General features: G+C 40.0%; 1 protein-coding gene across 1 annotated transcript; it reads right to left on the bottom strand.

The window, feature by feature from the left end:
* Positions 1 to 19: 19 nt before the first annotated feature.
* Positions 20 to 25,467, bottom strand: UBE2L3 (ubiquitin conjugating enzyme E2 L3). Its single transcript, XM_024219513.3, has 4 exons — positions 25,406 to 25,467; positions 15,974 to 16,069; positions 8,522 to 8,708; positions 20 to 2,871 (listed from the first exon to the last, which is right to left on the bottom strand). The coding sequence occupies exons 1-4, from the start codon at positions 25,430 to 25,432 to the stop codon at positions 2,717 to 2,719; spliced, it is 465 nt and encodes a 154-aa protein (XP_024075281.1). The 5' UTR covers positions 25,433 to 25,467; the 3' UTR covers positions 20 to 2,716.
* Positions 25,468 to 26,241: the final 774 nt, after the last annotated feature.

Here is a 26,241-nt window from a genome sequence, read left to right on the forward strand (position 1 = left end):
AATAAACCATGCCACAAAGCCTTTGAGAGCATTTTTATTACAGGTAGCAGAATGGAATTGCAGAAAGCCTATACCAATACTCCTGGGTGTATAGTTTCACCAGTATGCTGTAGTTTGGGGTCTTAAACTGCATGTTTAGAATTGAGCATGGCTTAGGGAACCAGAGAGAACAGCTTGAATTCCTGAGTTAACACAGGACTGGCTTAGTACTTTTCATATGTCTACTCCCACTTCAACCATACAGTACACACACTTATTTGGTCTGTATCTTTTGCAAAGAGAGTCGCCTACAAGTAAAAGCTACTACTTGTGTTTCACATCTTGTGGTTTGGGTACTGGACTATAAAGAAAGCAAGAAGAGAATTGAGATTAATATTTTCTTCCACCTGATCCCTAGACATAAAATTAGATAATAGGCATGACCTTGCTATAGGCTGATGTGAATTTGAACTGCAGTTCCTGGAATTATCCAACCTCTTCAGTTCCCTTTAAGTGGTATCTAATGGCACCAATTCACATGTATGCAGCATTTAACCTGAGAGGTTTACAATCAGAAGGTATATTCACTTTTTTATAGAAACAAGAGTGACAAACAGGTGCTACAGTTTTTATAAATATGAAAGGATAATTTGGGCAATGGCAAGTTTCCATGCTAACAGATGTGATCAAGAGGAGAGAAAAACAGTGGGTCATTTAGGTATCTGATGCAGAAGTTACACACACTTCAGTTTGACAGATAATTTGGCATTTTTTTTATTATGAATCAGTGAGCGTGAATGAAACAAAATCAGTACCAACTTTCTGCAAATGAAGACACAAAGATGTGAAAATTTGGTAATAGACAAGTGCTCTCACCAAGCCTGAAAACACTTAGGAAATGCAAGTTTCCTTAAATAAGGTGACCATGGTTTAACTTTATTTACCTGCCAAAGAATCTGTCTAAGAATACTTAAACATAAAAGTTCTTAAGCTCCCTCACTTATAAAATGTTTTACTTTTCAACAGAGGTACTGGGCTGTCATTCTTTATGCTAAATTCTAAATCAAAGCTGGATCTAGATAAAAAGGGCTGAGCAGAAAGACAGGAAACATACAAGACATTAAAACCAAAAGGGTCTCTCTTACTGCTCCCTACACACACAAGTCCTGAAACATTGCAAAGACAGATGCTGTACTAATGCTGATCGTAGGAGTACAAATGACCATCTGGGTGTGAAGAATTTTACTAATACAGCTTCCTGCACATCAAAATGATATGCACTCCTAATTTCTGGAAATAACCCTGCTTGTTCAATAAGATATCAAAATTCTAATGGTTGGGAAGAGAAGGCGGTTTGTGTGGCTATGACCTCACTTTAGATTTAGGGTGGGGGAAACAGGCAGCTAAAAAATATGAAAAACAGTTAGATTATAAAGGGTATTGAGTCCTGAACAGTTCTTTTATCTGAGCAGGCATGCCTTGGATTGAAGGGAAAATAACTTATTCAAGTAAAAATAAGGTAGGAGGGAGTGTTACTTTAAATACTCATTGAATCATCTAACTCAAGCGTAGTATATTATTTCTTACAGATATTTATGAACAGTACTAATGAAATGTATTCTATTTATTAGTTTATTGCTTAATGCTATTCTCATACCATTTTCAAAAAAAATCATACAATAACTGGGGGGGGGAGGGGCAGGGGAGGGCCCATCCCAAAAAATACAGATGGTTTCATAATACATTTTGATGGAAAGATGTACTCAAATGACTAGCTGTGGTGTCAGATTTAGCTTTTAATTTCAAAATTAACATTTCCAAAAAGTATCGATTTTTAATTCAAACACAGTTTGTTACTTTGGTACCTATTGGTCCCCAATTTCTGAAACTCTTGTAAAGTGGTTGCAATGCTGTTCTGTGCAAGTTTTTTCCTAGCTAGTCTGCATAGATATTAAGAATTAAAGTGAAAGAACTTCATAATCACATTCCACTATTCATTTGCTACAGAATTTTGTTTTCAGTTTTCCGAAACCAGCACATAAGTCATATTTTAATTCAATCACGCACACAAAAACTTGGGTTTCCCCATTTAATAAACATTATTGTGGTAACATCAGCCAGATTTACATAAGACCTAGGCTTGTTTCTGATTGTTTTTGTGGGGGTTTGTTTTTGTTTATTATGTTACAAACTGAAGTTAAGGGGAACTTGCAACCTAAGTTCCACAAAGCACAGTGCAACATTTAAAGAGAAAAGTAAACAGAACTGCCAAACATTCAACCATTTTCTGTCAGGACAGGAATATATTTTCTAAGACATCAGTTTGGGGGAAGAAAATTAAATGAAAAATTAAATGAACGCAAGATAGTGGGAACTGCAAGGGAAAAGAAGAAATAACAGCCACAACCTTTTGAATTTTTAAAGGGCAGAATATAAGTCTAAGATATTTTTGATAAATTCTGACAAGAAAAAGAAACAGCATCCTTTAAAGTATACTGAAGCAGTGATTTTTAAACAAAGAAAGCAGAACTAGAACATCTTAAATGTTTAATCCTTTCTTTACAGGTTACCTAGACCACTTTTGATTAAGAAAACTGTAGAAAGTTAGTAACAGCCACAAGTAAACACCAAAAGGTGGCACTTGTCAATTTTCCATAGAGTCCTGCTTTGTGGTGTGTCTGAAATGCACTGCTCCGGATCTTCTAACACACGTTGCTGACATCAATCGTGTCAGATTTTAGTCCACTGGTCGCTTTTCACCATATTTCTTTGTAAACTCTTCAGCGTTCTTACAGAATTTTTTACGGTCCTTAGAGTATTCTTCAGCTAGGTCAGCCCGAAGGGGGTGCTCGGGCTGTGGGTCATTCACCAGTGCTATGAGGGACTGGATTACTGTCAAAAGAAGTACAAGTACTGTCAGTGACTTGAACATTTAATTTTTAAATAGCCAAAATGTAAGTGATGCACTAAAAATAAGAGTTTAAATGTGTTAAAGAATGTCCCTATAAATCTGTATGCTTTCCAAAGACAGACCAATACATTATATAAACAAGTACAAAGCAACTGCACACCGTTCAAAATTTTAGTTTGGTAGTGATTCTGAATTCATAGTTCATCTCAAGAAGGAAAAACTGGAAGTTGACACTAGAAAACTAATAGACAAATCCCATACAGCTCAAACTGCATTCCAGATTTTCTGGCTAAGTAATGGGCGCGATTGATGAAATATATTTTATCTACCTACATATGGATGAAACTACCATTGTTACAAACAACCTGGTCTAAAATGAATACAATCAATTGGATATTCTCTCACTTCCTGAAACAATTTCTACCATTACTCCGACATGAATTGCCAAATATACCTGCTGGTGAAGATATACTGGATGAACAAACTGGTAATACTTCAGGGTGATTCTCACCCCAATATTCATGACCACGCTCTAAAACAGTCAATGCTCTTCATGAGAAATATCAGTCTTAACTAACCACATTAAACTAAACTAGACACGGCACTCAAATGATGGACTTGACATACTGCTGTGAAATCTAAAGCTACTTTTTTTTTTTTTTTTATGAAAAGCAACAGAGAGTCCTGTGGCACCTTTAAGACTAACAGATGTATTGGAGCATGAGCTTTTGTGGGTGAATGCCCACTTCGTCAGATGCATCCGATGAAGTGGGCATTCATCCACGAAAGCTTATGCTCCAATACATCTGTTAGTCTTAAAGGTGCCACAGGACTCTCTGTTGCTTTTTACAGATCCAGATTAACACGGCTACCCCTCTGATACTTTTTTTTTAAATGTTCCTTTGGCCATTAGGAACTAATTAGCTAAACGGACAGGCTGCAGCAATCACAAATTCTCATACTGTACTACACTGTGCAGTCATTAAGAGGAGGATGCACAAATGGAAGGTAGGTTATCTGTGATAAATATCTTAGATCTACAGAAAATAGGTGTGAGGAAAAAAAATAAGAGTTCACTGTCTGACGTTCATTCATAATACCCCAATCCAGTCAGATTTAGGGGTCTTGAACAATATACAACATTGCTCCCATGCTTTTCAGGCAACTATGTCAAAACTTTATTAACTGAATATTTTCCACACTGGTAACCAGCTGTCATATGGAATGGAAAACAGCTCTCTGGAATGTTTGGTTATAAAAATCATTTAAAGGAAGCTTCCTTCCCTCAACACCACAGTTGCTTGATAAATATAGTACTTGTATGACAGGGGGAAGAGGGAAGTCTCTACTATAGTTAGTACTGTAGAACACTAACGCTGCTTCTCTCTACAGCAGTGGTTTCCAACCTGTGGTCTGTGGACCACTGGGAGTCCACAGACTATGTATAAGATTTCCAACCAGGTCTGCACCTCCATTCGAAATTTTTTAGGGGTCCGCAAATGAAAACTGCTCTATATTTAATAGACAGGAAGTAGTTTTATAGTAGCAAAATTTTGAAATGCCCTGAAGGTCAGAAGACTCTAGCTAAAAGCACTCTGCAGACAGACAACTTTTTGCTATGGGATTATCAGACTCTTGCAACAACTATCCTGAACTGCAAGTTAAAAATAAATAAATAAATAAAAAACCACCAACCAAAAAACTACTCAGACTTCCTGGGAGGAGGAAAAAAAACACTGACAAAGGAAACCAAGGGAAATAAGTGTAATAGGATTAAATCAATCACTGGTTTTGCAAAGTTTTATAGGAGATTACATAGTCAAAAGTACACAAATTAGTAAACATCTGAAAGCTTTAATTCACTTTTATATAGTGTTAAAAGCGAGCAGGAGCTTTGGTAAATGGGACCAAGACACATTACACATGAGGGTGATGATCAAGAGGCAGGTGATCTCACAGTTTCAGGCAGCACATTCCTGGATATCAGATACATGCCATGGAATATAATATATAGGGACAAAGGCAGACTAAGATTTGTTTTTTAAACACCTGCTCTGAAATAAGTTGGACAAAGTGTCAATTGCAAGTTTCTTGGGGTAGGGACCATAACTTCCTCATTGTTTCGTACATGGACAAGCACATCAGTAGTGCTGAATGTTGAAATGAGCTATGCTGCATTGTCAAATAGGGCAGAATAAGCTTAGAGAGAGAACACTTACAGTAAACTGACCACTACATTCCTGTATTTATAGTCAACTCTTCCACACAATATATGATAAAGCCCAATTTTAAACAGGTCTGTTATAGAAATAACACTGGTTAAATGAGGATTTCTGCCCTGTAATTATTTCTACGAATGGTATGATGGTTACGGCTACGATTCTGTCACGGACAATTAACAAAAAGTCACAGAAGCTGTGACCTGTCCATGACTTTTACTAAAAATGTCCATGACAAAACAGAGAGGGAGGAGGGTTGAGCACCCTGCCCTGTTGTGGCTTGGAGCTGCGGCCCCTCCCCCACCCAGGGGCTGGGAGGGACCATCGCCTGTGGCAGCTGGGGAGCTGCTAGGGATCCCCTGCCGCCCGGGAGCTATAGGAAATTTCCCACCGCCCAGGGAGCTCTGGGGGATTCCCCCCAGACTGGGGAGCTTCAGGGGTCCCCAGCACCCATGGGGACTGGGGAGCTCCGGGGGATTCCTGCACCGGCAGCAGCAGCTGAGGAGCTCCCAGGGATCCCCCGCCGCAGCTGGTGAGTGGACATGGATTCTCCACCACCTGCGGGGGATCCCCGCATCTGCTGGCTGGCGAGCTGCAGGGGACCCCCGCCATTCTGGGTCCCCCGCAGCTCCCAGCCACCACGGGAGGTGGGGGTACCTTGCAGCTCTCAGCGGCTGCGCGCTGAAGTCATGGAGGTGTGCGGAAGTCATGGATTCCGTGACCAAATCATAACCTTAATGATGGTGCATGAAAGACTGTAATGAATATGTATTATAAACCGAGTTTGACAAAAGTGGTCTTGATAAGTTATATTTTAGCTATAAAGTACTGAAAGAGGTTCCCAATGTACAAGACACATCACTCCCATGTTAAATATGTTGACACTATAGTCCCAACTACACTGTACAACAACCTTTACAATACAACCTATTGTGGTTACAACACAGCATCCTGAAATGTGCTACAGACTCTTGTAACATGTTGCAAAGGCTGTAGCAAAATTCAAGGGGCATGGTTAAAACACGGTTCAGTCTCATCAATGCTATAAGGATGAACCAGAGGATAACTGTGTTTGGACATGTTTTCGAGAGTTTGGAACAGCCTCAAATCAGGCTACAAATTACTGTTCTCCTGCAGGCACATCATCTTCCTTCTCCATACCTCCCAACTTTAAATGCACTCAGATTTCCCCATGCTCCCCTATTCCCTCAACTCCACAACAACGTCTCAGCAGATGAGGATTTGGACTCTGTTCATCACTCCGGCATCCATCACGTCATTTCAGAGTTCACCAAAGTGGTTACTAGAATACTACATCCAGTGCTTCTGCCAGAGGGTGTAACACATTGCATTCACATCACTCTCCATCCCTCGCCAACCTGAGAGCAAGCGACATAGCTTGAGACCAAAACTTGGATCCCACTAGGATAACCTATTCCTCTTCTGCTAAGGTAGGGGTTGGCTTACATGTGCTTACCTTAAACTAGAGTTGTTTAAATAAAGTATGAGAAATGTAGTGTTGATATTGGCTGATTTCACAATTGACTTATGAGACTGCTGCATCTGAGAGCTGTTGCCATATTAATGCTTGCATACCAAGCCATATATCAACACTACAGTATGCCACAGCTCCTCTTTCACACACATTACATAATTAAATTAAAAAATATTACAGCAATATTTAACACACACAAGTCAGACCCTAAAATAGTATTAAGATGAGTCTTAACAGTAATTCCATCACACTGCACATGTATCTTTTTTAATATTAAGCGGCTGTAACCTTAATATGTAGTCTAGCCTTAAGAGGTGCACTTAGTATATGAAAGGTGGGATGAGTTGAGACCCCTAACGTTCCCCCTTTCCTGACATTTGTGTTTAAAGCTATCTTGATATTGCATTGAGTGATGTTGCTTTTTTCCCTTTGGTTCATGCAGACTTTGAAAGTCATATCTCACAGCACAGAACGGGGATGAGGAAGCGTGCAGGGAACTGGACTAGATGACCTCGAGGTCCCTTCCAGTCTTACAATTCTATGATAAGAGGAATGTGCACCTCAGCCAGACTGCCAATATTTGGTTGCAGACAGTTTTATGCAAGGCTGGGGTAACAAGACTCTTTGCCACTGCAAGAGAAACTGAATTCTTTTAAACACAGCTTAAACTTGCAAAATGCAGCAAAAATGGTGGGATCGGAAATGTTTTTTCACATTCCTGCTTTTAAGCCAGTTTTATTTTTTCCCTTTGTTTATTTTAAAAGAGGATTTTGGTATTTTCAATTATTAGTATCAGTTGAAACTGCTGAGCAAAGTCCAGGTGTAAGGCCAGGTAGAGAGACTGTATAGTTCTCCTTTTACTCTTCTGTACCAGACAGCAGATTGCTGTAGCACCACCTTAAGTTTTTAGCAGATGCACAGTTCTAACTTAAATTTTTCCCCAAGTTTGGCTAAAGGGCTATTCCTCCTGGAGGACTCACCACATAATAGATTTGGTGGCTTTTATTTGACTATTTAAGTTACTGGTGGGCAAAAATACCTCAATTATTTTCCTAAATCCTTCTCTGGGCTGAGATCAAGCATAGTATTAGGAAGTTATGAGGATATGGAAGTGAAAAGGGGAGCTCAGAGATGTAAGGGTTTTCATGGACATCCACATGTATCTATAGTATTTGGTTCGGTCAACACATAGTTCACGGCGAGAAACTGACAGATGGGGGCTGGGAGAAGGGAAATTTTTGGTCAAGGAAACCTGCACAGACTCTGCCTCCTACATAAAAAAAAGCTCTTTGTGGTCACTAAAGCTCTGATGAAAGACAGAATCTCTCTATTATTAATTTGGGTTTATAACACTAAAAACCCCATACAAAAAAGGAGCTCCCTAACAATAGTTATACTTACAATAATCACCCAACAGCATTCAATACCAATGTATAAACAAATTAGCTCTGCCAGCCAGCATCAAACGGAGACAAATTCTCACCCTGACAACAAATGGAAACAGAAAAGTCCCTCAAACCCAATCGTACCCTAAAATGTTTAAGGTCTTATCCAAGAGACCTCCACACTAAGTCTGATAGTACTCAATTTATCATGTTTTAAGAACTAAGAGAGGAGCCATCTCTGTTAGGATTTGAATCTGTAGTTCTATGGTTTCTAGGTATTTCAAACCTGATGCTCTGATCATCAATGACAGAGCTCCACAGCAACACATGCTAAGTCACTGCATTATCCTAACATATAACTGAAGATCAACTACCACTGATTCACTACATTCCCAGAGGGAGTAATCCATTGCACAAACCTACAGACAACTGATACCTTGGGATATCAGCTACCACACGATAATACCAAGCATCCATTGGCTTTAACTAACACAGTTACTTGAGATTAAGTTCACCATACAGAGTGTCTTACCTTGGTCAGTTTTGGTTGCTGGCTTCCAGTTTTCAGCACTAATTACTGGCAGACAAACCTGCCCCTTTTCATCGATGTTAGGGTGATAGATCTTTGTTTTAAATGTAATCTTAGGAGGTTTGAATGGATACTCTGCTGGAAAGTTGATTTCGATTCTGAAGGCTCCCTTATCATATGGAGGATTGTCCTGCAACGAGAAGACAGAACATTAAGGGATTTCAGACATCAGAACAGATACACTTGAAGGGACTGTGTGCTATAGATCTCAGTCTTTTGAATGGTCCATGTTTAAGATACACTTGTTGTCTGTATAGGCCTTCAAGTCCATTCACATGTCTAGATTTAGGTTTATGTGCCAGAAAACATCAAAACCATAATATTCTTTTGCAAAGGGGTAATAGTGTTTTATCAGTATCTGTATTTATCTTGAAAGGGAAAAAAAAGCCACACATGTTATGGCAGCACTGAGGGGTGACTGACATTTCTACTTGGTGAAAGCAGAACTTTGTGACATTGATAAAGAGGCCTCCAATCTCACAATTGTTTGTTATTCCCAATTTCATGAAGTTTTCAGGCCCTTTCTTAGATACCAATTTTCTTCCTCAAGTTTTCGGTTTCTGTCTCTAAACCTAGTTATTTCATTTCTCCCAATATGGTGGTACAAACAACAGAGCAATTTGACTTGTCAGGTTTCCCTCTATGTTCCGAGAGAACCTTTTTGCTTTAGCGGACTGCATAAAATCTGCTGACCATTCTTTTTTTTTTTTTTTACTAAACATAGATATTCACTGCATCTGCTGATGAGAACACTAAATTTGTCTGCAGTTTCAGCTTCCTTTCATCAGATCATCTTGGGAGGAGTACGGTGAGAGGACTATGAAAGTAGGGAGAGTGATTCTTCATGTTGAAACTGAACAAGACAATGCTCAGAAACTGCTGCTAGACACTGTAGACCTAGTTTCAAAAATGTTTTTCAATTATTTTATGAGAAACCCAGAAGAAAAATCAACTTGATATTTTTAGAGTTTATCAAAATATAACATTTTATACTGCAAACAATGATTTCAGCATGATAAAACTACTCAGGATACTGGGGAAAGGGAGATTCAGAATAGCTGGAAGTGAGTTTTGACTCAGTGTACAGGTTAACTTCCCCCACCTAGCAGCCAGTCAGTCCAATCCCTTTAATCAAAGCCATTTTAGAAGTTAAAAATGAGCTCTCCAGTATTAGCATCTTTAGGAAAAACAACAACACTCTACACAGAAAGAAAAATGGTATTAAACCTATGGGGAGAGATTCTGTGTTGTCCCTGAAGACAGAACAGAACTCACAAGCCAGGATGTGGGGTGGCGAAGGTGGCTTTAAGCCACTTTACATCCATCCAGTCTTCTCAAGTGACCCTGGAATAAATTTGGTCAGCCTTGCAAGCTTGTTTAACTTACAACAGCGTGCACAGGGTGTCCTATGAGCTGTAGTGCTGCCTGGAATCTCTGCAACACTTCATACTGAGGCTTCACCCTGGCCCAGACACACTCTTGAGTCAGGGCTTGCAAATCTTTCACAGATCCTGGGCTTTTACAGCTACTTTATACAGCTATAACCCTTATTCCCAGAATCAAGAGGTCAGAGCAGGGGTAAGGATCTGACTCATGAAGTGGAATTAAAAGACTGCATGCAAAGGGTTGTTCATCACTTACACTTTAACATGAATGACTGTAATGCTCACTTGGAATGTTTGTGCTATACCTTTCACTCCCCAAAAGGCCATCCATTGTGACCAGTATTTAAAAAGAAGATTTCGTTAATGATACATCAATAAATGTATTTTACAAGGGCAGATGGAGTCTCAGACAGGTGTTCTTTTTTGTTTCATATGTTGAAATTGAAACAAATACAGTATAGAAATTCAACGACACGCATAAATTTATTTCAATGTATAGAACAAGAAACCATCTTATCCTGAAAGTTTTTTTTTTTTTAAATTAATGTCCTGTTATGTCATGTAAAACAAGCAATATTAAAAAAAAATCTGACACGCATCTGTAGAGGAAAAACCCAAGATAACAAGCTGTTTTTGACTTGTTTCATAACCATGTGATTGCTTATTTCTTTAACAATGTTCTAGGGACAAATATAGCAGGCTGGGCTACTTCTAGAACTGTATCCTCCACAACAACCTTAACTGAGCATTACACAAAATATCACTCAATAAGCCTGCTTACTGCATATGCCAGATAAATTCTCAATTGTACATCAAGCATCATTTCTACAAGAGCTGTGGAGAGGGGCTGCCCAGAAGGGAGATTAAAAATACAGAACTGGACAATCAATAACTAGCCAAAGCTAGTTGAAATACTGATAATTTGTTTTTAAAAAGTGCCGACAATGATTCTAAAAAAATACATATACCTGGTACTTGAAAAGCAAATTTAACAGCAAAAAGCTTTCATCTGTACCCAGATTATGTCTGCCGATTAAAAAAAAAAAAGTTTATTCACAGTGTGATAGCTGAATTTCAGACAATTCTAGACCAGTTAAGCAAACAAAGGATAGGAATATTATTTGTATTGATTGGGTCCTCCCTTTAAATGGTGACCCAAGGTGCTTTTTAAACACGTACAAAAACTTAAGATCCTTAATACATGTAGATTCAGTGACAAAACGTTATTTTAAAATAATTTCCTCAATCATGCCAAAACACAAGTTCAAAGTTCTGTTGCTCCTGCAAAAGCACGTAACAAAAATCTAACGCTGTCTTTGGGATGCAGCTCCCCGCAATGCTGTTTTTGGGGTTTGTGAGGTCATGAACCTTTGCAGAGGAAAGTATTCCAAATTCAAGTCTTAATGAGCAGAAATCTTTATTTAAAACAGACACCTCATTTTTAAAGCTACATATTTTTTTTTTTAGCTCAAACATTTTGAGGTGGGTTGTTTTGTTTTTTTTATTTGGTTTTTAAGGAATAGATCACCATAAAATGTTTTTCTTTCAAAAGAAACGCATACTCTCAGCTTTATCCTGGTTAGGAAGAATGCCAAAGCAGTAAAATGCTGTACAAGAGCCATAAACAGTGTTTTATTAAAAATATATTACTTAACAGAAATCTCCTCTCTAAAGTTCAAATCCTGCTCACTTTATTCACAAAAGAGGCACCAAAGACTCAAAGGGATTATTTGCATCAGTCATTCTACAGTGTTTCAAATCCAAAGGATCAGCAAGAATCTTGATGTAGCACGCATGATCCATGTTCAGGAGTGGCCTTTACCTAACAAAGCCAGAAGCACTGCAGAGTTGATGTTGAAAGTTTTTAAGATCACATGCAGATTATATTTCTCTCCAGCTTTCTACTGCATCGAACCAAAAGGTAGCATTGATGTCCAAGTAGCCCAACTCTCCTTCCCACAGACTAGATGCAGCTGTTCATCCAGGAAAGGGAGCACGGAACTCGGTAGTGGAAAATGCCCAAAATAAAGAAGGTGAAAATCCATACGACTTCAACCAGACAATCCAATACACTGGATTCCTCCCTTCCCCTTTCCAACAAATCCCTCTCCGGCTCCGCTCCAGCTCCAGGCAAAAACCAGGCAAAAACCTGCTGCTCCACGCTCCGCTCCAAAGCCCTGATTTTGACTAGTATAGTAGTAATTTACTTTTAGGGTTTATCTAAACGGTGGGGTAATGCAGTCTACAGAGGTGTGATTTCTAAAGCGCTCTAACATATCAATTTATCCCTGTGGATCCTGCTGGTGCGCACTAAAGGTTCCCTAGTGAGCTTTCACATAATACAAAAGCATGCTGTTAAAGCACACCAGCAGGTTCTACACAGACCAATTAATGCACAGCACCTTAATGCACTTTAGAAATCATACCCCCATATAATGCATTACCCCACCAGGTAGACAAGCCCAAAAGTTGCCTATTAACACTTCTCTTTCAAAGATACAAAATCACAGGCAAGGCTTTTAAAAGTAGATGCCTAAAGTTAGGTACCTAATCCTTACCTACGTGCATAAATAAGTGGCCTGTTTTCCAAGAGGTGCTGAGATTTTTTAAAACCCAGCGCTTAGAGCCTAACTTAAAATACCCAATCCTGAAAATCCAGGCCAAATTCTTTCGCACACCTTGGACTCCAGTTATTTTTGTACTGCCTGCACCAGTTTAAGACCTGTTAGTTTAGGCCCACCTTCACTGACATAAAAAGCATACTAGCAGAGCCGTTTTAAAACAATTTCAAAATTATTCCTGCTAAAAAGAGGTAAATATGGTTTGCCTGGCTCAGGGCCGGCTCCAGGGTTTTGGCCGCCCCAAGCAGCCAAAAAAAAAAAAAAAGAAGCTCCGCGTGCGATCTGCGGTGGCAATTCGGCGGAAGGTCCTTCGCTCCGAGCGGGAGTGAGGGACCGTCCCGAATTGCCGCCGAATGGCTGGACCTGCTGCCCCTCTCCGGAGTGGCCGTCCCAAGCACCTGCTTGCCAAGCTGGTGCCTGGAGCCGGCCCTGGTCTGGCTACTATGATACAACCATAACTGTTTTAATACTCTTATCACCATGTCATAATGGCCAGGAAAACTATGTTTACACCAAATTAGCAGGAACCATTTTAAAATAGTAAAAATAGATTCACTAACATGATCTAAGTGCCAATATACACAAAGCATTAGAGCTTTTGTATTTGCTTAGTCTAACTGTTTCAAAACACAAGATTCTTTACATGTTACTGCGTGACCCACGAATTATGAGCTACCTCCACATAAACAGATACCTGGAAAATAGTAGCGTGCCTACATCTCTCTCTCTCTCTCCCTCCTCCAACTAAGTTGACAAGAAGTGATTGTTAAGCAACTTAAATGCTCAAGTCACCTTACAACAGTGTTGGTTTTATAGTCTACAAAGCTTTTTAAAAATCTCATTTAAAATGCATAATGCCTTTCAGAGCAAGTACAATTCTTGGATAAAATTTTCAAAAGTGCCTAAGTAACTTAGAACCCTAAGTCTCATAGAAAAATCAATGGGACTTCAAGTGCTTTTTAAAACATTACCCCTTATATATACACTAAACTCTAACTTCCCCATCTCAGACTAAATTATGAAAAATTCTAGTTGCTAAATTTGTACACAGAATCTTCATACCTCCGCATTCAAAGCCTCATCTAGCTTAAAAGATGTTAAAACTTAATGTTAAATAGGAATTCCATGACAGGGTGTTGTTTTTTTAATTGTAAGATAACATTTGTTATAAACATGATTTTTTTTCCCCAGAGAAAATTCTGGTCTCAATACTATGATAGAACCCTGGGACTATAAAACAATGCCATTTGGGGACTATGACACTTCATACTTTGTTTACAAACTAACCTGATAGTTTTTTTTTTTTAAATTTAACATTTTAAGATTAAAAGTGTCTGTACACTAAAAAAGCAGGGCAACAACATCACAATATCACTAAGGCCCCAATCCTGTTCACATGGAGCCAGTTGCAGGATCAGGCCTAAAGTTTTCAAGCATCTATCTAGGTACTAATATGACACCCATCACAACAGCATTGGAGCCTCTCCCAAGTATCTATGGATTTATCCTCACACCTATGTGAGATAAGGTAATACCTACACCCCAATTGTCTCAGAGGATAGGAGATAAGTAACTTGCCCACGGTCATGAAGGAAGGAAGTTTGTGATTTCATTATGCATCACATATAAACCTAGGTTACATTTAGTGCTGGCAGAACTCAATTTTTTCTATTTTTTTATTGTTGAAAATAAAAATAAATTTATTTTTTTTTTAAAAAGGGTTTTTTCCTATTTTAAACTATTTTGATTTTTACTGTTGTGGAGGGTAGGGCTGGGGTTAGGGCAGCGCTAACAGCAGGGTTGCAGGGGGGTTCCTGTGCAGCTGAGGGGCCCAAGACACCAGGTACATGGGAGGCTGCAGTCATCCTGGCCCAGTGGAGATCTCCTTCAGTCCTGGCCAGGGTAAGGATTAGCCCCAGGGAGGCAGGCCCCACTGCTGAACTGTTCCTGCTTGGGGATGGCTCCCATGCTCTGGGCTGGTGAATCAACAAGTGGGGCTCTGACAATGGAGCTGCAGAGTGCTCCCTCCAAGGCCGCAGGGCCGGTGACACTGGATCCCTGCAGGCACAAGGTGCGGGGAAAGCTGGGGTCCTGGCGGGGCACAGCAGAGACCCCCATCCAGGACTGCAAGGAGGAGGACGATGACAAAGACGAGTCCCTGGCTGTGGGGGAGGCCACCCCACTGCTAAATGGCTCTTGCCCGGCAATGGAGCCATTCAGCAGTGGGGTGGCCTCCTCCACGGCTGGGGACAATACTGACTCCTCCTCGCCAGGAGGTCCTGGCCAGGGGTCTCTAGTCTGCCGGGCCAGTATCACAGCTTTCCCCGCATCTTGTGCCTGCAGTGATTAGGTGTCACCAGCCCCACTCACTCACCCTCCAGCCAGGAACGTGTGGGCCATCCCCAGGCAGGAACTCTTCAATGACAGGGTGGTCTCTTGCACAACCAGGGGCTTGAGGTCCTCCTTTGCAATCCTGGCCAGGGATCTCTGTGCCGATGGGCCAGGATAATTGCAGCCTCCCCCGCACCCAATGCCTGCAAGGATTGGGTGTCACTGGTGCTGCAGCTGTCTAGAGAGCCCTCTGAAACTCTGCTGTCACACAAGTAAGGGAGTGGGGCTGAGACAGCGAAGTTGCAGTGGGCTCCCTACATGGCCACAGCACTGGTGATACCCGATCCCTACAGGTGCAAGATGCAGGGAAAGTTGCAGTCTCCTGGCACTCTCAGCTGGTGTGTGAGAAAGCAGGTCCGTGCTAGTGAGGCTGCAGAGGGCTCCCTGAACTGTTGCAGGAGCCATTCAGCAGTGGGTTGGTCTCCCCCACAGCCAGAGGCTTGTCCTCCTTTCCCTTGCAGTCCCAGCCAGGGGGCTCGGCTCTGTCCCCATTGTGGGATCAGGTGAGGCGCAGAGAGCCCTCTGCAGCTGGACCCACTCACTCACTCCCCTGACAATAGGGCTCCGGAGTACTCCCCGAATGGCCGGAGAGACCAGCGACACTTGATTGCTGGAGGCACAGTGACTGTTACCAATTGATTTTCTTTTTTGTCAATTTCACTGTATCATCTGAAATCAACATTTACCAACAGTTATAAATTAAAACTGAATCCTGCTAAGCCTAGTTATTTTTATAACCAGTAAACAACAGGTATGTTTTCAGTGCAACCATTCACTGGATCTTTTCTTCTTCAAACATAACCAGAATAACCAAAGTAATGTTTTATAACAGCAAACAATCACTCATTTGTCAGGGTGCAACAATTATGTAATGGCCACCTACAGTACTAATAGACTATGGATTTGTGAGAATTTTTTCCCCCCTCAATACAAATCATCACCAGGTACAAATGGTCTGTGGATTGCTTTAAAGCACAATATAAGTGTTCTATACTCACAGGAACAATAAGCCCTTGCCAAGTCAATAAATTAGCTTCATCAACCTGGATATTACGGAAGTTTTTCATTCCACATTTGCGGATTTCTTCAAGCTCCTGAAAAGCAAGCAGAGTGTAAGTATACATTAATAACAGTAATAAGCAGCATGTTCATTTATTTTTTTCAAGAAACTTAGAGATGAAAATGGGTTCCTTTGTTTTATATTAAATGAGTTTGTGGTCTCAGAAGTGACAAGCCACATAATTAATAAAACAAATGGAATTCCTGCACCTATAAAGAATCAAGGTTATCTAAGCCAGGGAATCAAAATCTTTATTTGTTGAATTAAGAGATAAGCCATGAAGCTACAACAGAAGCATGGTTAATAATATTGCATCATAGCTATATATTTTATTTATACTTTTGTTACACTCACTTGTATATCAGATATTCATTTGTTTAAAAAGTTTATTCTCAAAGAATTTGTGGATTGAGAATATTGTATCAATTTGCCAGCTACAAAAACAAATAACAGATGTGTTAGGACTTGTTTACATGAGAAAGGTACCTTTAAATAAATCAGTGTATTATTTTAAACCAATCTAATTAAACTGGTACGAACCACTGTGTGGACACTTCTTTTGGTTTAAGATTTAAGCTAATCTGAAATATGCCCATTTTAAACCAAAATAAGTTTCCACACAGAGGTTTGTACCAGTCTAATTAGATTGGTTTAAAAACCAATCCAGTGCACCTCCATCATGTAGGCAAAGCTCTAAGTTAAGGTTGAAAACAAAATATAAAGTTAACAGCAATATTACAGCCATTTGGATACTTACTACATTCAGGAATTGCGATATAGTTAACTAACTGCATGAGCTAAGAAACTATATTTTCCCTTCCTTCAGAAATTATTTCTGAGAGAATGACAGGCCTTGCAAGCCAAAACGTTATTAATTAGTTTTCAGTGAAAAATAAGCCAATTACATACAAGTGTACACAATATTTTGAGAGAGTTTAGGTCAAGGAAAACAAACACTATGTTTATTTCCTTTTTTAATAAATACATCAGTAGTTTACAAAGGGCACTCCCAGTGAAACAAAAAAACTACTCTTATTCTTTCAGAACTAGAGCGTTACTATGGCATCATGACTGAATGAAGTTCAACAGGAAGACCAAAGTCCAAACTCACATACAACATACACTAGAAAATGAACCTTTAAGTATGTCAAAATAGATATAAGCACAGCTAAGGAGCATGTCCAGAACATAAGGTTCAGACTGGTCTTCGGGACACTAGAAATGACTAGTTAGTCTGGTTCCCTAGCTCCATTGCCATTAAGTGTACCCCAACTTGTTCAATATTACAGAAATAGGGTTTTTGTGATAAGATTATGCTTTAGAGCATGAAGTCACACATCAAGAGTCTCATGGATTTCCATTCATAGGGATATGCTAAACCTAAACCACGCTGTTCAGTGGAAGATAACCTTTATTAGCAGCAGCAGCAAGGCATCACATGTCCATTTTAACTAAGAATCTAGTACTATGCTAGGTATTTGGTTTTGGACACTGAAAGTACAAAAGGTCTCAGTTCAAAAGCGCAGAAGATTGTGGTGTTTTTCTGAGAGGCTCAGGAAGGTAAGTAACTAATTCAGTTGCGTTTTCAGCTGGTTCATTTTTTTGCATGTAGCACTGTTGTAGAGTCACACTGAACTACCCTTTTTCATAACCCACAATTTTAAACAATGAAGCCCATTCTAAACCAAAAATAACTTATGGGCTATCATGAAAAGGGCAAGTTACAGATACAGATAGATCACCAGCACACATTTAAAGCAGAACTTATGCATGACTGATGCCTTCTCCCACAAAACACAGATGGATAGAAAAATTGGTTATTTTAGATATTATCTAACTCTTAATAGATGTTTATATAATATGTATAATTTACATTAGTTTCTCTCAAATGGCCCCCATATAGGATCAAAATCACATTGTGCTAGGTGTTATACAAAAAACACAGGAAGATATGGTTCCTGACCAGAGAGCTTACAATCTAATACATATAAAAACAGATGAAGGATGAAGTAGTTATATAAAGAAAAGTTAACTATCAACGTGATCAGTCTCTTTGTCTCCGTCAAAATAATTAACACATTTAAGTGTGGTGAGCTTTAGAATGAAAAAAAAAAATGATGTTAATTTAAAGAGGTAAACTCTCACTTTTGTTTTAAAAACTTGACATGTCTGTAATGTGGTTGATTTAAGAAATGCAATAAATACAGTGCAGAAGTTAACTGTGATCACCACAATTTTATTAAGCTTTGTATGTAACCAAAGAAAGTTTCAAATGAACCAGCAAGCCTCTCTCTGGTTTCCTTAAAATCCTTCACTCAAAGTTGAGAGAATTAAAATTTTCCCCCCAGTAACCCTACTGGCTCTGCAGCGCTTCCATTTGAAATGACATATAATAGTGAAACCCGTTCAAGAGACCCCCCGCCCCATCAAGTATCACCAAATATCTGAGCCTGATTCTCCACGACCTTTCACCTACTGTAGCAACTTCTACTTATGCAAAGGAAGTACAAAATAGGGATTAAAAGTTGCCAACTCAGACTAGAATATAATACATATATTTTAAACAGGCATGGACTACACAAGGTCCAAGATGGTGAAGAATCAAGTCTTTGAGTTCAATCCTACTCTGCCTTTACTAGAAGACCAAATCCATTAGACAAACGTTTTTTGTCAATCCCTTGTGTGGTTGCTTAAAGTTTCACTTTATACTCAAAAATGACTGTCTGAAAGTAGCACCATGAGGTTCCATATTTATTGCAAATCGGTAACTTCCATATTAAACTTATTCAGTTTAGAAGAGGCTTTTTGCTTATTGACCCCCCTGCAAATTCAACCAGGAAGCTGCAAATCAAATTGTATTCTTTCTGGCTGGTGCACTGCCAGGAATAAAGATTTTGTAACAGAAATTTAGTTACTTTTGGTGGTGAGACACAATTCATAATGAAATACTAGTACAGCAAAGGCAACATAGATAATGAATAAAAACATACTTTTGTCAAAGAAGAAAGAAAATATGATTCTGCTGAATGTCCACAGGCAACAGGCTGGTAAAAGGTAGTACCATGTTCAGAGTCAGAAAAATGACTAATTTCACCTTAAGATCACTGACTCTGAAAGGACAAAAAGGACTTTTGGAAGTGAGAGAATGAGGCCAAACATGCATTTTTTTCTAAAAGAAATCTTAAGGTTAGAAATGTAGTGAATAGCTGAATTCCCATTCTCTCCCATCCCCTTTAATGTTGTTGTTTTAAATAATATAAATTAGTGACTATGAGAGAGTGCACTAATAGCTAGAACATAGAAGTGGGAGTGCACACTCCTAATTCTATTTCCAGTTCTGCCACTGACCCTGCGTGTGACCTTGCTGAATCAGATTTCCCTTTTATAACATGGAGATATCTACTCATTTTATAGGGATGTGTTCGGACTTCAAGTTTGTAAAGTATTTCAACGTGTTCAGATAAAAAACATAGTATAGTATATAAAATGGAGAACATGCTGTTTGATATGTAATATTTAATCTTCAGGTACAGCACTGAAGGGACGGTATCACAAAAAGCATTTAGTATTTTTCCTTATGCATGTTACATTACTGAAAATGAAAAAAGTACTTTTCACCATTTATGCTGTTTGAAAGCATAAATTTCAAATTCAGCTTAAAATTAAAAATTCAAAAGCAAGCAAAAAGTAAAAGAAATGCCACCAACTTGAAATCTAGTCAATTAAAAAAAAGTTAAAAGTAATTTCAAATACTGCACTTGCACCTGAGCCCCTCTGCCAGTTTGTGATTTTATAAACAGGTTTAAAAAATTTTTTTTTAAATGTTCGGGCTCCATTCTGAAAAAGCCACACAAACAAGGAAAAATGACTTCCATCCCAATCCTGAAAACTCTTGCGCATATGAACCATCCCAAGACTGGTGCCTCCCTCAATGATTGTCTACACAGGGAAAACAGGGAAACTGACTATACACAAAGGATTTGAAATCAATGGGCAGACTCTCATTGACTCCAATAAGCTTTGCATCAGGCACAAAGTAAATAAACTGAATAGAGAAACGATATTCTGTAATCTGTTATTTATGAACAAGAGTAGGTAAACAATTTCTAAACAAGTGTTTTTATGATGAATATGTCCCTTAGCCAGTGGTAAGAAGTTGATCTATTTCAATTTCTGGTTCTCTGGTACTGCAAGGTAGTGTTGTTGTTTTTTAAAACCCTTCAAATTTAAATAAAAAACCATGAGAATATTTAATTTTCATAAAAGCTATAGTTAAGGCTCCATTGAAACATTACAATTTTGTGTTTTCACGTATTCTTTATTTTCTGAATAATTCTTCTTTCTGGCAGAAAGTTTCTATGTTTGATCTCTGCTCAAAAGTGAATTTTGAGTAAAATATCGTCACCCATTTTTGAGTTACAAAATCACATTGTTCTCACTCCTGCTGTAAAATGTGTAAGCTTTTTTTTTTAAAAAACACCAACACGAAAACAGACAAAGTTTGTTTCTTCTGACTAGTTGTTACTGAGGAGTAAAGGCCAGAACAATTAAAAACCTACACATACAAAGTATCAACGCTATAAACTGAAAAAAATCTGATTAAAAATACAAAATTCTCAATAAATTTGGCGTTGTTATACTGTTTACAACACTAAGGCATAATGTAAATACGTGCATCAACATTAATTACATGGGTGTGGTTCTGATATTTATTTCACTGTGGAGTTCATTGCTTCATAAATGTTTGACTATGCAACTGTGGGAGTACACAAAGAAAAGATTAAAATAATCTTCCTTCTGCCCTTCCTCACTTCCTTAACACACACAAAAACAAAAGCTTACATTAACAGAATATTAATTATACTTTTTTAAACATTAAAAAAAAAAACAGGAAATGGAAACATTATAGACCTAATAGAAACCTTTACTTGGCCATATTATAGTTGGGACTTCAACAGGAGCTTTATCTGAGGAAGGAGGGTCAGATACTGTCCAAGAGAGTCTTCTGGACTACTAATTATATTTTTAAGTATATCTCTCTATAAACAGTAGTCCCAACCCAATTTAATAAAAGTACAAGTTCCATACATGGTATTTTATATTAACATGATATATACCTGCAAAGACAAGTAACATCACCACCTTTGCCATATAAGCCTCCCTCCCATCTTTAATTGTAACCCCAGCTAATGGCATCTCTCCATCCATCTATCTTAGGGTTTTATACTGTTGCCCATCACTGTGGTATCCAAGTGACTTCCGCATAAAAACAGTAGCAACAACAAAATCCTTATTATGGACACCATGGAGACTCTGGCACTCCTCCCTTTCTGGGATCAAAACTCTGCTTGGGGTAGGGTTTTTGTGGTGTTGGTGGGTAGGGGTTAGTAACAGTTTGGAAAGAAAAGGGGTGTTTGAATTGTGAGCATCAGCTATGGTGTAAAAACTCTCTCAAAAGGGAAGGCCCTACAGGGTTTCCTAAGACAGACTCCAGATTTACCACATCTCTTCTGAAAGACTGTTCCATAGCTGGATCCCCTCGACAAGAACGCTTTGTCGCCAGCTCTCACATGCTTTGAGATCTGCACTGTCCTAGAGGAGCACAGCTGTCACGGTGGCTCATAGATTAAAATTGGGTCTTTGATGTACTCGGGGCTTAATCCACTAACTGCATTTGTTATGATAAACTTGGGGCCTGATCCTGTAAAATGCTCATGCAAGTAGCCCCCAATGACTTCAATTAGACTATTCAGATGAATGAGAGTTTGTGACAAAAGGCCCCTATCTATTTTCTGTTTGTACAGGGCCTAGCACAATGGGGCTCAGGCCCCTAGACACCACCACAACACCCCCCTCCCTGTTTTGAATGTTTATTATTGTAACCATACAATTGCATTTGTGTAAACTTTAGTATGTCATATTAAGATTTGTAAGTTATTAAATATAATTTTAGAAAGATTTGATTTTTATTGGTAAATATCAATTTCACTGTCACAAACAAAACATATTTCAATCAATAATAACTAAAATGTATAGCCAGGCAAAGAAAGAAAAATGCTGCTTGAGAAGAGAGTCAAAATCCAGGGATTTAGACTTTTGAATTAGACTTGTTACAAATGGACTAACGAATGGACTAATAAAAACAGCTATGATTTGTTGATTTAAGGATATTTACTTTGTATATTTTGACATATTGACAATTTGTATTTTAAGTTATAAAGCTTGAATTTTTTGAATCTCAGTGTCTACTGTCATTAAAAATCTTCTGATTCCCCAGTGCTTAAGACCCATAATTTCACACAAATGTAAAAAATTAAATTGATAAAAATCTAAAAAATGCTCAAAACAAACATCAGTATTATCTATTGAAATTATAACAAAAAAACTGAATTCTGCCAAGACTAAATAAATACTGGCTCGCTCAATTTAAAGAGAGAGATCAGTTTTCACCTGTAAAGTGGGGATGATACTCCAATCTCCCACACTTTGTCTTGTCTATTTATACTGTAAGCTCTTCATAGAAAGCACTATCACCTACAACAGGCCTCTGATCTCAAGTGCAGCCTCTTGTTGTGGGTGTAATACAAATAAAAACCATGATCTCAATGGTTCCAAACAACTCCAGTACTTTTAAAATAAAACAATTTCCATTCACTTACATCCCTGTTCACGTGAATGTTATATTTTGAACAATCTGCAGGAGGTTCCAAATTTATTTTCAGTTATAAAACAAACTATATTTAGTTCAAAGATCTGTAAGAAAATTAAGAGATTTTAAAATTATTATTATTATTATTATTAACAAGTGTGAAAATACAAAGCTAAAATTGGGTTTCCTTTGAGGTTTCGAGCATTCATTACATTTTATGACCCTAAGCTTTGTTTAAAAAGTATAATTTAAATAACTGAGAAAACATCCAATTATCATCACTATTAAAAAAAAACAAAACATGACAATCTGTTTGGCAATGGAACACTTACGGGTGCAGTTTGTGGTACTGTGGAATTGTACTATAGTCCAAAATCCTGAAACTGGGGAGGGGGGGATGGGGGTGAGTAATAATATCTACTAATCGTGGTGTATAAGAAGGTAATTTCTGAACCGTTAAGAGCATAATGCAACTGCTGAACTCATGGCGAAAAGTTTCTGATTACCACGATTCATGAACACGAAACAAAAATGAAAGTAAAATCTAGTAATAGATTCTCTATTCCCAACACCACGCTCCCCAATCAATCAATGTCTGGCCACAAATTTCTTCTAGAAGAGATATGTCTAAGTGCAGACAGAAGAATCAAATACTTCAGAAAATTAACATCTATATACTGTCTCCGTAAACATACTGCAGCAATACCATTAACACCATAAAATGTAGTAGAATGATAACTAGCTTTGGTAGCTACTTAGCAAGATTAACTATTGCCTGCCTCTGCAGCCCTCCAGATTTTTAAGATTATATTTTTTGCTCCTGTTTAGAAATGTACTAGGAGTATTTATGTACATTTTTTTACTTTACAAAATTTTTTAAAAAGGGTAAATATGGCTCTGAATATGAAATTCAATTTCAAACAAAACAGAAAAGCTAAGCTTATTAAAACATAAAATAACTACTCTTGTTCACCATGTAAAATAGAGGGGGTTCTTATTCTGACATATTTGCAACAATAGCTTCATAGGTGGTAGCATGAGATATATGATTAAAAATAGAATATATCAAAAAAACAAGTTAGTTCAGTCTCATCAAGCTCTCTAGGAGCAGTTTATGTTCCTCACTGAGGTTATGGATATTATCTTGTGTGCATGACTCTGCATCAAAGGTGTTCTACTGTTTAAATTACAATCTACACTCAGAACAAATTTAAAATAGCAAAGCTAATCTTAAATGAAATCAATATTAAACTATCACAATTCTCTTTATCATTGTAATCCTCAGGAACTTTTGAATGTATAAACTATGAATCTGTGTAACTCAAGTTTCAGACCCCAATCCAGCATCAGGGGTCTATCCTTGTTGAGCCAATGTCCGGGTGGAACCCCATTGATCTCAGTGAGGCTCTGGGCAGGGCTCCACCTGCCCGAAGCCAGTTTCAGGATCAAGAATTAAAAGAACAAAACTAATGGAAGTGGCACCAAACTTCTCTCCCATCAAGTAAAAGGTATGTAAAAAATGAAGAATATTTCACAACATTCAGTTTGGTCCTTGCGTCTATGTATCATGTGGTTAAATTATATCATCTATCTGACTTAGGTTATGAACACCTAGGTGCAAAGATCATAGTATCTTTGTACAGTACCAGGTACACAGATAATTACAGTTGTTGCAGTCCCACTAGGTGCTATACAGAAAGTGTGGCAGATCCCTGCCCTGAGTAGTATACAATCTGAATTGATGATCATGATGTCATCCACTACATAAGACTGTAAACTTCTAGGGGCAGTGACTGTTTTCCTAGGCGTCAGAAAAGCATCTTACACATGGTGAGAGCTATTGCAAGAGAACAAATAATGAAGATACAACACTGAACAACAGAATAGAATAAAACTATTAAATAAAACCATTCTTAAGTAAAAAATCAACCACCACAGGCTACGGCCACTCTTTACATAATTATACATAGGTCAGAAGGAATAAAGGTTTAGAAACAGAAAAGGATTTGTGTTTAAAACGAACTCAGTGAAGTAACTTCTGAACCCAGGTCCATATTTCAACTTGATAAACCAGCCATGTCTCCCTCACATGCGGGGCCGATTAACGTTAAAAGCACAAAAACGCCTGACAAAAATAAACTTAAAATAAGCCTGGGAGGGGAGAACCCTCAGTCCGTCCCACCCCATCCTAGCCTCATGGTCCCGGCGGGTCGGGGCTCCTGCCGGCCAGGGGCGGCGGGGCGCTCGGGCAGCACTGCGGCCAGTTCGGGCTAATCGTCCCCATCCCGGCCCGGGGGGAGAAAGCCCCAGCCCCCGGCAGGAGCCCAGGCGGCATTTCCTCCCGCACCAGCTTCCTCTTTGCTTAGTCACGGCAGGAGCCCCCTCGGGGAGGAGCATGGCCCGGCCGGGGGCACCCCAGCGCCCTTCGCTGGCTCCCCACACGGGGCCAGGCAGCCGCAGGGGCTCCGGGACCCCCTGGAGCCCGGCCCCGGGCAGAGCGGGTGGAGCGAGGCCCCTCCGAGGCGCGGCCTAGATGCCGGCTGTTCCCGTTCCGGTCTCCTCGTCCCGCGGGCTGCCGCGGGGGGGAGGGGAGAGCTCCCCGCGCGCCCCGAGTCGGCGGGTCGCTGCCCCCCAGCACGGCAGGGGCCCGGGGCGGAAGCGCTCCCCGCCCCCCAAGCCACCCCCCGCTCGGTCCTTCCCCGGCGCGGCGCTGGATGTTACCTTCATCAGCCTCCTGCTGGCCGCCATCTTGGATCTGCTACTGCTGCCCCACAATGCATGGCGGCTGCGGGCAGGGCGGCTAAAGCCCTGCGCTTCCTGGAACGGAGGGAGGGGGAAGCGAGGGGCCCCTGTCTCCTACGCCTAGGCTGCTCCCCTCCCCCGCCCATCGCCCACCTCGGGGGGCAGGAGAGGAGACGAGACCCCGCCCAGGGGAAAGGGGAAGCTAGAGGCTCCCCACCCCACCCATCTCCCTTGGAGAGCCTGCAGCTCTGGGCAAGGGGAGAGTAAACACCCCTTCCCCTCCTAGGGGGGCTGTACCCTGGGCACAGGAGCGAGGGTGCCCCCTCCCCGGAGGCCTGGATGGGAAAATAAACTCCCCTCCCCCAGACACACACTGCGAGTGAGAGCTGCACACTCATGGGAAGGGGGGACATAGGGGCTGAGAGAGAGACCCCCCGGACCCTTTGGGGGGGCTCCCTCTTAGGGTGACCAGATGTCCCGATTTTATAGGAACAGTCCCGATTTTTGGGTCTTTTTCTTATATAGGCTCCTATTACCCCCCACCCCCGTCCCGATTTTTCACACTTGCTGTCTGGTCACCCTACTCCCTCTCAATGCTCCTGGCGACCCCCGTGCACCTGTGTGTACGAGCAGAGATCTGCGCACACAGTCCTCTTGGGGCACAGGGGGAAAGAGGGGAGGAGACCCTTCTTCCAGCCCTCCACCCCTCTTGGAAAGCCCTGATGTGGGGCAGAGGAAGAACCCAGCATTCACACTTCTGGGCTGAAGGGAAGGAATACTGGAGAGTGCGTTGCACACACCTTTCTTTGGCACTA

The sequence above is a fragment of the Terrapene carolina genome, unplaced genomic scaffold (genome assembly GCF_002925995.2).
Source record: "Terrapene carolina triunguis isolate 2854851 unplaced genomic scaffold, T_m_triunguis-2.0 Scaffold234, whole genome shotgun sequence".
NCBI classification, from domain to species: Eukaryota; Metazoa; Chordata; order Testudines; family Emydidae; genus Terrapene; species Terrapene triunguis.

Excerpts from the sequence above, each read along its gene's own strand:
- UBE2L3 (XM_024219513.3), bottom strand. The coding sequence starts at position 25,432 with ATGGCGGCCAGCAGGAGGCTGATGAAG. Across the intron at positions 16,070-25,405 it reads CCAGCAGGAGGCTGATGAAG|GAGCTTGAAGAAATCCGCAA; the intron begins GTAACATCCAGC and ends CTTGCTTTTCAG. Across the intron at positions 2,872-8,521 it reads AGCAACCAAAACTGACCAAG|TAATCCAGTCCCTCATAGCA; the intron begins GTAAGACACTCT and ends TTCTTTTGACAG.